This window comes from Spermophilus citellus (genome assembly GCF_964194105.1).
Source record: "Spermophilus citellus genome assembly, chromosome: 15".
Taxonomy (NCBI): Eukaryota; Metazoa; Chordata; class Mammalia; order Rodentia; family Sciuridae; genus Spermophilus; species Spermophilus citellus.
Window position 1 is genome coordinate 73,407,118 of NC_138195.1, and position 12,188 is coordinate 73,419,305.

The 12,188-nt window shown below is 39.5% G+C and overlaps 1 protein-coding gene across 2 annotated transcripts; it reads left to right on the forward strand.

Moving 5' to 3' along the window:
• Positions 1-980: 980 nt before the first annotated feature.
• Positions 981-11,720, forward strand: GSTO1 (glutathione S-transferase omega 1). 2 transcript variants are annotated; one of them, XM_081268346.1, is made up of 6 exons: positions 981-1,336; positions 1,541-1,649; positions 4,612-4,834; positions 7,777-7,875; positions 10,598-10,704; positions 11,476-11,720. In XM_081268346.1, exons 1-6 carry the CDS (start codon positions 1,303-1,305, stop codon positions 11,627-11,629), a joined length of 726 nt encoding a protein of 241 aa, XP_081124472.1. In that variant the 5' UTR covers positions 981-1,302; the 3' UTR covers positions 11,630-11,720. The 2 variants fall into 2 exon arrangements, with proteins under 2 accessions (XP_081124472.1, XP_081124473.1); XM_081268347.1 differs by lacking the exon at positions 7,777-7,875 and having other exon boundaries at positions 982-1,336.
• The last annotated feature ends 468 nt before the right edge of the window (positions 11,721-12,188 follow it).

Here is a 12,188-nt window from a genome sequence, read left to right on the forward strand (position 1 = left end):
GCAGGACAAAGACAAAGACAAAGACAGTCTAAGCAACTCGGTGAGGAGCTAAGCAACTCAGTGAGACCCTGTCTCTAATAAAATACAAAATAGGGCTGGGGATGTGGCTAGGTGGTCAAGTGCCCCTGAGTTCAATCCTTGGTACCAAAAAAAAAAAAAAAAAGAATTTATGGTTAAGAATCCAATTAAAACTAGGCAGGCAAACAAATCATTGAATAGTCTTTTTTTTTTCCTTACATGTATCATAGTACCCCAGAAACCATCTTTCCTGATCTCTAAATTAAAGGGGCTGTTTGAGTGCATCCTCTGGCCAGACCATTTTTTCCGTAGACCCAGAAGGCTAAATCCACTCAGTTGGCTTCTTTAACTCTGATCTTGTGCTGTAGTAAGGGTTTCGAAATACAAATATTTGATTTTTGGAAGCAGCACCACTCTTGGGAGGTTAATAATATCCACATTTGCACTCTTTCAGGTTAAAAGGTGTCCTGTGGGTGAGAGTAGGGGCAGTGTCCCTCCCAGTTGTCACTTCATGCTAGTACTGGCAGAAAAAGGAAAAGGCTGTCCAAGCGGTTGGGAGACCTCCAACAAGCCATGGGCGTCTGGAGAACAGGAGCCTTTGGAGAGAGCTCTCTGAAATAATGAATGTGTACCTGCCACCGGTGCTTAAGTGTAGGAAGCCTTTGAACCAAGGTGGGAGGGGGGGGCTGCGATGCGGGCGAGGGCCCCCAGGGCGAGAACCAGTCCCAAGACCATGCCCCTTGAAAACCTCCTGGGAGCGCCTTCCTGGTCTGGGGTCAGGATGGTCTGGGAGGTAGGGAGGTCAGGGGCAGGGGCAGGGTCATAGGTACAGGGTGGACAGGAGACCTCTTTTGGGCTGAGCATTTTGATCTCCTTTTGTGCATTCCCGGTGGCAGAAGATCTTGGCCTGTAGGAGACTGACCCGACAACCCCCTCCCGTGTTTTAAGGGATATCTCTTAAAACCAGGAGGCTGGATGCGGGCGCCTTCTGCTGTTTGACTGCATTGCCCCTCTAGCCGCTCCGCCTGTATCGCCGCGGCTTTCTTCTTAGTGAGGCTGGGAAACGGACTGCGCCCGTCGGTCGCCGGCACCTATTCGGCTCTCTGCGCGCGTGCGTTCTCTCCAGAGTGCAGGCTGCGCGGGGTTGCGGGACACAGTCGGGGCGGAGTTGGCGGCAGCCGGGGGCAGGCACTTTTGAGCTGGGAGGGAGGAGCGACCTATTTCCTGAATCTCCTGCAAACCCCAGAGCCGAGGCGAGGGGAATTCGGCCGGCGCTACGCCACGATGTCGGAGGGATCAGCCAAGAGCCTGGCAAAGGGTGAGGCCTGCCCGCCGCCAGGAGCGGGTGATCTCGGTGCCCCCGGGCCGCGTGTTGGGTGAGGCTACTCCGGGAGCCGAGTCGTGCGGATGGGGAACGGCCCGGGCTGTGGCGCGGGGTTCTTTCCGTGGCGTCTGGGGGGGACCGCGGGAGGCTGAAGGTCGCTGATGCCGGGACCCTAACGCCTCTGCTTCTTCCCGGCAGGAAGCGCGCCCCCGGGGCCTGTCCCGGAAGGCTTGATCCGCGTCTACAGCATGAGGTTCTGTCCGTTTGCCCAGAGGACGCTGTTGGTCCTGAAGGCCAAAGGAATCGAGTAAGAAGGGAGGCACCAGGCACTCCCGGATCCTGCAGGGAGGCGACTTCGGCGGGCGGCAGGGCTGGGAATTTTGGAGAGTGCATGTGGAGATCTTTTTGTGTTTTACGACAATCTGTTGTCAGCCTTTTGTGTGGAATATGGCAAATTACAGACCCTTTCCTCAAGGGGGAAAAATGGCACAGACTCCCCTATTTAGGACAGCTCATTCCATATTAACCAATATTTTATAAAGAATTGGAGAAGCCAAAGGTGCAGTAAAGTTAGTGATTTGCCGAAGATCTCTCTTGGATAAGATCACTGGCGATCGTTGGCAGCAGTTATTTAGCTCTGGTGGGTCCCAGGTTCCTGGTTCCGTGTTTTCTGGTTTCACACCCTAGTGACTATTCATTCTTGTCTGGTTATTACTCATGGGTGCTCTATGGGGCCTTCCGAAACAGTAATTTGCCCTAGTACAGGTTTGACCCTCCTTGGAAGAGCGCTGAGTTAAATGTCCTGGGTACACCCGGGTAGATTGTGTTGTTACTTTAGTCAGCATAAAAGAAAGTGTCTGGGGCTGGGGTAGTAGCTCAGTGATAAAGGGTTCGATCCTTAGCACCACATATAAATAAGTAAAATAAAGTTCCATTGACAACTAAAAGTATATATATGAAGTGTATGTGTCTAAAAATTCCGTCTTTTGCATAGCCTCATTATTTAAACTATCAGTTGTTGACTGATGGGTTATTCATAATGGACAGGTCACTTGGTTTTTCTGATGCCTGATATCCGTTGGAACAACTTCCCTTCCAGTGACCTGGGGAATCTTTTGAAACTTTATTAGATATCAGTGGTGTAGAAGGCTCTGTGGAAATTTAAAACAACGTTCTTAAAGGAGTTTTTCTTCTATGGGCTTAGAGTTTGTAATTTTAATCATCTAAGGGGAAAATTGGCTAAGCAGACAGTTCTCCTGAAAAGAAATGTAAGATGCTTTTGAAAGAAAAATTATTTTTGGATTAGCTACTACTTCCCTAAGACTTGCATTTCATTTGGATAAAATTATGATTTTGAGAACATAAAATGTTCATTATTTAGTAATGCTTATCTAAAACACTGTAATCTTTGCTGTAATCTCTCATTCCAAGAAAGATTAAAACTGGATTAAAAAAACATTTCTTATACTTATGTGATGAATAATCCAGGAGTAGGACATAAATGGATTCAGGGGATCAAAGTCATGAGTTATGTGACTCCCTCTGGAACCTTAGGTTGAAAACATCTGTCTTACTGAGACAGTTTTCTAAGGAAAAATGAAATTATTTTACCATAATAGTGGGGAGGGAGGCTCTAGTGGGGGAGGTAATATCTTTCAGGTAGTGCATACAGTAGAGATCTACTATGTTCATGGATCAGTTTTAACTTTGAACCCCAGGAAACTTTTACTGGTGAAGTACTAGATTTTTACCACATGATGTAACTATTCAATTAACGGTTTTCCCTAAAAGGTATATCTTCCAACTTTGGGAGTGGGGGTACAGGTACATTGCTGGCTCAAAATGCCAGGCTACCAAAATGCATGTGTATTCTGAGAGACTTCTTGATGGCAAAAGCCCAGGATCTACCTTTTGTTTTCATAATATAAATTTTCAAAAAATGTTGATTATTCTTTGGCAGGGATTCTTGTTTTTCCTCATAATTGGCTGGAATGTGAATGCATTCAGTATTGTGTCAGCACATGAGCCTTTTAATATACACACACACACACACATTCAAATTGATTATTCGTGTGTTTCTACAGAGGTTTACTTATTTAAATTCTCACACCAAATACTGTTCTAGCTACTGCTATGCATGGAGAAACAGGAAACAAAGATGTTGGTGTCTATTACTTTTGAGTAATTCTTCTATTTGACACTAATCCAGCTTTGACAATTATATAAACCTGGTTTTAACAATTACATGACATTTGCCCTTCTTTTATTTCTTCTGTAATCTCTCAAGCAAGATACATGGTAGTTCTAATTTCAGTCTGAAAACAGCCTGGACTTCACCTATTTTCTTCCTTTTTTGATTTAACTTGTACGCTTTAAAACTAGTTACATTTTAAAAAGCGTAACAACTCATGGCGATTTAACTTGAAAGTTTATTTTGTGAGTGAATTTTTTAAGATCCCTTAATACCCTTGTGGGGAAAAAAAGCAAGTTTTTTTTTTTTTTTTTGGTTGTTGTTGTTAAATTCAGAGTAATTGAATCAAAGTGAAAGAAACTGAATTTCATCATGTTAATTCTCATATGGTGTGTAGTGGATACAATTCAATTAGATGCCCATTTCTTTGAGATCAATATCAGGATCTCAAAGAGATACTAGCACTCTTACACAATTGGTCTAATGCCAATATCTACTCATAGATAAATGGATCAAGAAAATGTGGTAAGTACATACTGTTCCACCTTTAAAAAGGAAATTCTGCAATATGTGACAACATAGATGGACCTTGAGAGCCTTATGCTAAGTAAAATAAATCACACAGATAAATACATGATTCCACTCATAGGAAGTGGAATAGTCAAAACAGTTGACTAGTCAAAATAGTCATATTACTTTAATTTTTAATTTTTATTTATTTGTTTAGGTATTAGGGCATGAACTTAGGTGCTTTACCATAGAGTTACATTCCCAGCCCTCTTTAAATTTTTTTGAGACTGGCCCACACTAAGTAGCCAAGGCTGGCTCAAACTTGTGATCCTCCTGCCTTTGCCTCCCAAATAGCTGGGATTACAAGTGTGTGCCACCACAGCCAGCTAAAATATTCAAATTCTTAAAACAAACAAACAAACAACAACAACAAAAAACTGGTATGGAGAAAATCAAGGCAGAAATAACACCTAAAATTGGAGTCTGAACTAAGTAGATGGTGGGACTTAAAAATTTATACAGAAATACAGAAAATGGTTCAGTCTCTTCATAGTCTTGTATCTTTCAGGCATGAAATCATCAATATCAACCTGAGAAATAAGCCTGAGTGGTACTTCAAGAAGAATCCCCTGGGTTTAGTGCCAGTTCTGGAAAACAGTCAGGGTCAGTTGATCTCTGAATCTACCATCACTTGTGAGTACCTGGATGAAGCATATCCTGGGAAGAAGCTGTTGCCGGATGATCCTTATGAAAAAGCTTGCCAAAAGATGGTCTTTGAGTTATTTTCTAAGGTGGGTATACAAGGAATTTCAGTTTCTATTTGAAAATGCTTTGTTTTTTAAGTAAATCAACACTGTCATTTATGATGGTTCAGTGATTTGGGAGTGGAAGACAATAGAGCAATATGCTCTTGTCAGCTCTTGTCCTTCCATGATCTGGTTCCCTCTTACCTCTCCAAAGTGTTCCCTTTTCACTCTTCTGACATTTTGTTTTCTAGTCATTCTGCACTTTTTCCCATACTTGCAACCTTCTCTTTCTCAACTCTTGCTGGACAAGTCTCTCAGTCTCACCTGGCCTGGTTATTCCCCAGGCATCTTTCACATGTCTGCCTGGGTATTGCTGCCTTCCAGATGTCTGTCTGGGCTGGTCAGTGCTCTACTCTGTGTCCCAGATATGCTCACTTCCCTATTGTGACACTTGGCCCTCGTAATTACCCGCCATTTGCCCATGTATTGCACTGGCAATGTGAGCTCTGTGAGTGTGGAGGCTGTGTTTTGATCACTCTTGGTCCACTGCTTGCATTTGTGACCAGCTTGGCTACTTGCACATTGTGTGACTCTGAGCAAGTTACTTGTTACTTTGCCTCTTAAGTTCATCATTTTTAATTATTTATTTAGTTAGTTCATCATTTTCAAATAAGTATAATAATTGTTCCCATCTCATGAAGTAAAAATCAATTAATATGAAACACCTAGAGCAGAGTCTGTCTCATGGGACCTACTCAGTGTTAGCTCTTGTTACAGTCATAGCATCTAGCAGTGAGCATCAACTCTGTGTTGGCCCTAACTCTCAGCTGACTGAATAAATGGAATCCCTTAAGAAATGTTTACATCATAATTAGCATCAACATGGATGTGTTAACAATTAGTATCAGCAAAGAAAAACCAGTGGATGTATATGTAGATACCCAGAATAGCAATGTCCTACTACATCCCTTTAAACATTATTACCTTGGTAACATGGTTAGTATATAAAGGAATGCTTTGCCTCTAAAGAAAGAATGTGTTTTAAAAATACATAAAATATGAGAGATTTATAGGGAGATCTTGTTTTAGGAGATATTGCAAAGGTATAGGGAAGGAGGAGAGTATCACGTGGCTTCCCAGGATAAGAGTCAAAGAAAAGCAGAGTGGCTGCTATTAAAGTTGGTGGAAAGGGAATGTGACTTTTACAAGAAATGTTGGGGTGTTTAAAAATTGGTACCAAAATTCATTGTACCGTCCAAAAAGAAAATGAGCATGAAAAGTAAAGCTGGAGATTCCCACCATTATTTCCCTGTTCACTTTCAAAAAAAGATGGCTAATGATGCTGCTCTCCTGGCCACAGCTCATTAGTCCAGAAATAAACCCCAATCCCGCCTTGCCATACCTTGCTAGTCATCTTCTCTCCTGGAAATTTAGAAATTAGACACAGAAACTAATTTAGTAAAAGTGTTAAGGATAAAAAACCAGTGGATGTGTGTGTGTGTGTGTGTGTCAGTATAAATCAGTATAAAATAGATAAAGGAGATTTGAAAAATCAAAGCCACAGAAGTTCATCTTTAGGGGAAGCAAAAATGGAAGAGCATTGAGTGGAAACTGATATACGGAAAACAAGAAGAGACAAAAGGTAAGGCAAGTGAAGATGGAAATGCAGACAGAACCAGCAAGTCAGGTAGAGATGGAAATGCAGATAACTGTTGCCTGCAAACCTTCAGTTCCAAAAGGGCAAGCTGTACTGACGTTAATGGCAAACCTTCAGTTCCAAAAGGGCAAGCTGTACTGACGTTGATGGGATTTCATGAGATTCTAATGTTTTTACAAGTGCCTGTTTATTTAAATCGGATTAAGTGTGCTTCTCTGAATGAGATCTTAAAGACCAAATATTAAAATACAGAAATAATGAGCATGAAAAGTAAAATTGGAGATTCAGTGCTTCCACTACAAGCATTGAAGCATCTGACACTACACATGTCGTGTCTTTAGGTAATCCCGTTTGTACCACCTCTTTATGTAGAAAGGTAGAACTCAGAAAAATCCTTTTCCCCAGTTCCCTCTACCACTGGGGCCATTGCCTGTGACCTAGGTTCTTCCTATCACACACATGTTAGCATTCAATTCAGACATGATATGAAGCTTGGTGAGGGTCGCTGTTGCTGCTGGTGGCAGAGCTTCCAGCTCTCAGGTGCAGTGGAGGTTACAAGATTAAATTCCAGAACAATAATGGCACGGGGGGCTAGTGGCACTAGTGATAACCTCAGAATCCATTTACTGGCAGCAGCATGAGCTGTAACATTAATGCTCAGCTGGCACTGGCAGCAGTGGGCACCTCCCATTAGGCCAGTTCTCAGATTTTGTAATGTTCTTAGATCCAGGTCTGTTTATTCGGCCTCCCAACAATCCTTTTATTTTATTTTTTTTATTAGTTGTTCAAAACATAGCTCTTAACATATTTCATACATTTGATTCAATTGGGTTATGAACTCCCATTTTTACCCCGTATACAGATTGCAGAATCACATCGGTTACACATCCACGTTTTTACATACTGCCATATTAGTGTATGTTGTATTCTGCTGCCTTTCCTATCCTCTACTATCCCCCTCCCCTCCCCTCCTCCCAACAATCCTATGAGCAATTCATAAAATCCTAACCAACATATTATCTTAGTCTACAAAACTGTTTCTAAGATCATTCTGTGGCCTTTGTTAATGTAGGGACTTGGTGCACCTGAGACATTTTTGGAATATCATACTATGAGAATTTTATTGTTTTTTTTGTTTGTTTGTTTTTGTACTGGGGATTGAAGCCAGGGGCACTTTACCAATGAGCTCCATCCTCAGCCCTTTTGATTTTTTTATTTAGAGACAGGTTCTCACTAAGTTCCTTAGGGCCTAAATTAATCATGTTTTTATGTAGGAGTGCTAAGGTAGTGAGCCTCAAACTGATTCACTAAGAAATCATTCTCTGCCTAGGTACCATCTTTGATGGCAAACTTTATTAAAGGGCAAAATAAAGAAAACTGGTCTGGCCTAAAAGAAGAATTGAAGAAAGAATTCAGCAAGCTAGAGGAGGTAATCATTTCTCATAGCTTTGATCATGATACAAGATACTCTATATCTACCTCCTTTTCCTTTTACTCTTTTTTTCATACTTCCATTTCCCAAGTCACTTTATGGCAATTAGGAAGAATTCAAAATAAAAAAAATAAAGTTGATTGCTGTAAGATGTTCTGCTTATAATATAAACCCAAATACCCAAAAGCACTGTCAAAGGTTTGTTTTTAGAATACTTTGTTAAATTGACATTAAAATAACAAAGAAAAGAGAAAAATATTATACACATCTCCACAATTTGTCACCTGTTTCCATTTTTACATTCTTGTTTCCAGTCTTTGTCTATATTTTTAAAAAATGTGATCAGAGCATGGATGTCATTGTGTTTTCCCCCCACTTGGTATAATAAAACTTTTCTCACTGCAAAAAGATTGCCATGAACCACACAAATACTTGAGGAAGCCCAGATGTGTTTTGTCTTTTTTGGAGAGGCTGTAATATAGGCTTAAGACAGAGCCTTCCTTTAGCCTTGAGATATTCCATTCATACACAGCCTTAAGTTTTACTGAGAGAATTCACACTTGCTGTCATTTATGGGAATGAGTACCGAAGTTTACTGTGAGTTTTTTCTGAAACTTTTTTCATGGAGTTTCAATTTGCTAATTTTTAAAAAAATCATGAGTGTTTAATTTTTTTGACATCTGTTACATCTACTGAAATGTTCACAGAATTCTCCCCTTTTATCTGGTGAATGTGATGCTACTGATAGATTTTTCTGGTGTCTAACCAAACCAGCATAACTGAGATAAAACCTTCTTGTTCTCAATGGATTTTCCTGAGTATTGTAGTTCATAAAGTTAATATAATTGTTAATAAAGTTTTGTACATGTGTTCCTAACTGAACTGACCCATATTCTATTCTCACAGTATCTTCAATTGTTTTGTTGTCTGGAAATAGTCTAACTTCTTTTTTCTTGTACTGGGTATTGAAGCCAGAGGGGTGCTTTCTCACTGGGGGGTACATCTCCAGCCCTTTTTATTTGTTTGAGACAGAGTCTGTACTGGACTTGTACATGCCATCTTGCCTCGGCCTTCTGAAGAGCTGGGATTACAGGCTGATCTAATCTCTTAAAATGGGTTGGGTAATGTTCCCTATTTTTTCTAATCTGGCTGTTTCTGTAAAACATTTGAGCCTGGTATCTTTTTTTTGCAGAAGTAGATTTTTCATTACCAGTTAAATTTTCTTAATGGTAATTGATGAGGGCAGGGGTTATATTTCTTCCTGAAAAATTTTATATTCTTCTGTTGGACAGTGTAAAAGCTGCAAAGATGCAGAACATAATTCTTTAGATGATTACATTTTAGTAGTATTTACTGAGATGAATAGTTGGGTAGATATAATCAATCAAAAATGCATAATGTTACATGGGCCCTAAGAAAAATTCTGGAGTTTATTTATAAAGGGAAACATTTCTTGGTGCTTGTTTAGTTAGCCAGACAAGAGTCTCAATTTTCCCCTTTGGCAAAACCCTAATGTCAATTCACTTTCTTAAATTTAAGAAACATCCTGTTTGTGCTTGGTTTTCAAGTAATTGTCATCTGTTTTACAGTCTTTTTCCTGTATATTTCCATATGTTTAATCCAGTCTATTTCTGGTATATTGAAGACATTTCTTAATTGAAAAACTGCAACCACAGAAGCACCCAAAGCATATGAGTACTACATGATGGATTTTCTCAAAGTGAACACAATCATGGTAGCAGACCCATATCAAGAACCAGAATATTAGTTTGGGTTCTTTTTGTGCTTTATACAAATGGAATGATATAATACACACTCTTTTGGATTTAATGTCTTTCATTCAATATTAAGTTTACGTTGTGTAGTTCTTTCCTGTTCTTTGGTATAGTGTTCTACAATTTGACTACACAACTTATCTAATGTAATCCCAATTAACATTTTCACATTTGAACTATTACAGAATTTTGATTGACTTATGTTACATTTCCAAGTAGAACTGCTGGGTTACAGAGTATGCAAGCTGCTAAAACCTGGTTATACCAATTTACACTCCTACCAGCAGTGGTTCCATCTTGTTCATTTTAGCCATTCTGACTGATACACAGTGCAATTATTTTTTGTGCAATTGCTTTTTTTTTTTTTTTTTTTAAAGAGATAGAGGTAGAGAGAGAGAGAGAATTTTAATATTTATTTTTTAGTTATCGGCGGGCACAACATCTTTATTTGTATGTGGTGCTGAGGATTGAACCCGGGCAGCACGCATTCCGGGCGCTACCGCTTGAGCCACATCCCCAGCCCCAGTGCTTTTTAGTTTTAATTTCATTTCCATGACAACTAATGTAGTCGAGCCCCTTTCAAATGATTATTGGCCATCTGTACATCCTCTTGCTCATTTTTCTAATTAATTTTTTGCCATTTTTCTTACTGACTCCCAGTTATTTCTACATTCTGCACGTAAGTCCTGCATTTTACAGGGATCTTATGCTTTATGACCTGTTTTTCTCCATTTTTCAGATTATTTTGTTCATCGTTTCATTTTATGCCAATCCAATGGACTCTAAAGCTGTTTAAACTTTTGATCAGACAAAAACCCAAATGGATATGTCAAAATAAGAGATGTTGCTCTCATATGCTTTTCTTAATTTGCCTTCATTGTTTCTGATGATGATTCTTACTAGATGCACAAATTACCAGTACTCTTTATGTTTTTAATGTTCAGGTTCTGACTAATAAGAAGACAACCTTCTTTGGTGGCAATTCTGTGTCTATGATTGATTATCTCATCTGGCCCTGGTTTGAACGGCTGGAAGCAGTGGAGCTAAATGAGTAAGACCTTCAAATATTATGTCCATGATTTAGGATAGTTGAAATAGTACACATTGTACTTTTTTCTGAACAAATAAAAGTTAAAAAAAATAAAGTTAAAATATTTAATACAACTGGTATGCATGAAAACAGACAGGAGGGTCCCATGCTATCTAAAACAAGTCATATACTTACATTTGCTACTCCTTGGAGGATGGGAAATTTCTGTGACATGGAATAAAATGCTTCATAATTTACTTCTTCCCTCTGGATTAAAAATCCATAGGATGTACATTTTTATAAGGATATTTTGCAGGATTCTATGACCAGGGTTAACCTCCCAATTACCAATAAGATTTCCACGCTATTTTCTAAAATGTTTTGAGTTTTGTCAGCCAGCACCCTGACATTCTCCCACTTCTTAGAGACTACAGCTATTTAGGATTACTTTTTAGTCACAATCTGGTGATAGAATAATTAAAATTTAACATTCTTGTTTGTCTTCCAAATTCTCTCTTAAAAAGCTATCAGTCTCTCAGTTTGGACAAGTGCTTTGCAAACTGAGCAAGTCACTTTACTCTCAGATTCCTGTTCTATAAAACAAAGAGCTCTGTGATACCTTTAAAATCTAATAGTCTGTGATTACATGCACTTTAAGGAAATGTTTTTAATCTTTAAAAAGGTTAGAGGAAAACAAAATTAAACTGCAGACAAGGATAATGATCTTTAGAAGATTTTGTGATGCCAATCTAGTTTACCTAGGTCACACCTTTTTCTGTCTTCCTTCCACAGGTGTGTAGCCCACACTCCAAAACTTAAGCTCTGGATAGCAGCCATGAAGAAAGATCCCACAGTATCAGCCCTCCTCCATGATGTGAAGACTCATCAAGGATTCTTAGGCCTCTACTTACAGAACAGCCTGGAGGCCTTTGACTATGGGCTCTAAAGTGGGCAAAAATCAGCACTGAAGTTATGTCTAATATTTTATTTTACTTCACCTATGTGTATAATAACATGCTTTCATTTTATCAAGTGCATTCCATTGCCTCATTTGACCAATCTGACATATGATCTAACTAAGGAGTCTCCTCAAGGCCCTCCTAGAGAAATGTAAATGCATTTTCTATCTCAAAATACTCAAATGACTTTGGGGGTTCTATCATTATCTGTGCTGAAAATCCCAAAACTAACATCTCTGGTGAGATCTGGACTTTATAATCTAGATTTCTCTGTCCTCATAGGAAATTACCAACGAAGACAACCTACTGTCATCTCAAGAGATGCCCTGTCAAATTTCCTGTCTTTTGGTTTCTGAGTTGAGAAATCTCCCTCATTCTTTCCTTTCCATCATCCATTTAATCTCACTCTCTCCACATCACCTCTCACAACTGAATGGCCTGTTTGGTCTCCCAGCCTCCAATTTCCTTCAAGTCCCATTCTTCCAAATCCCCATACTGGACACACAGTAGGTGTTAAGTAGTGGGAAGACCACATTGATCAATTCA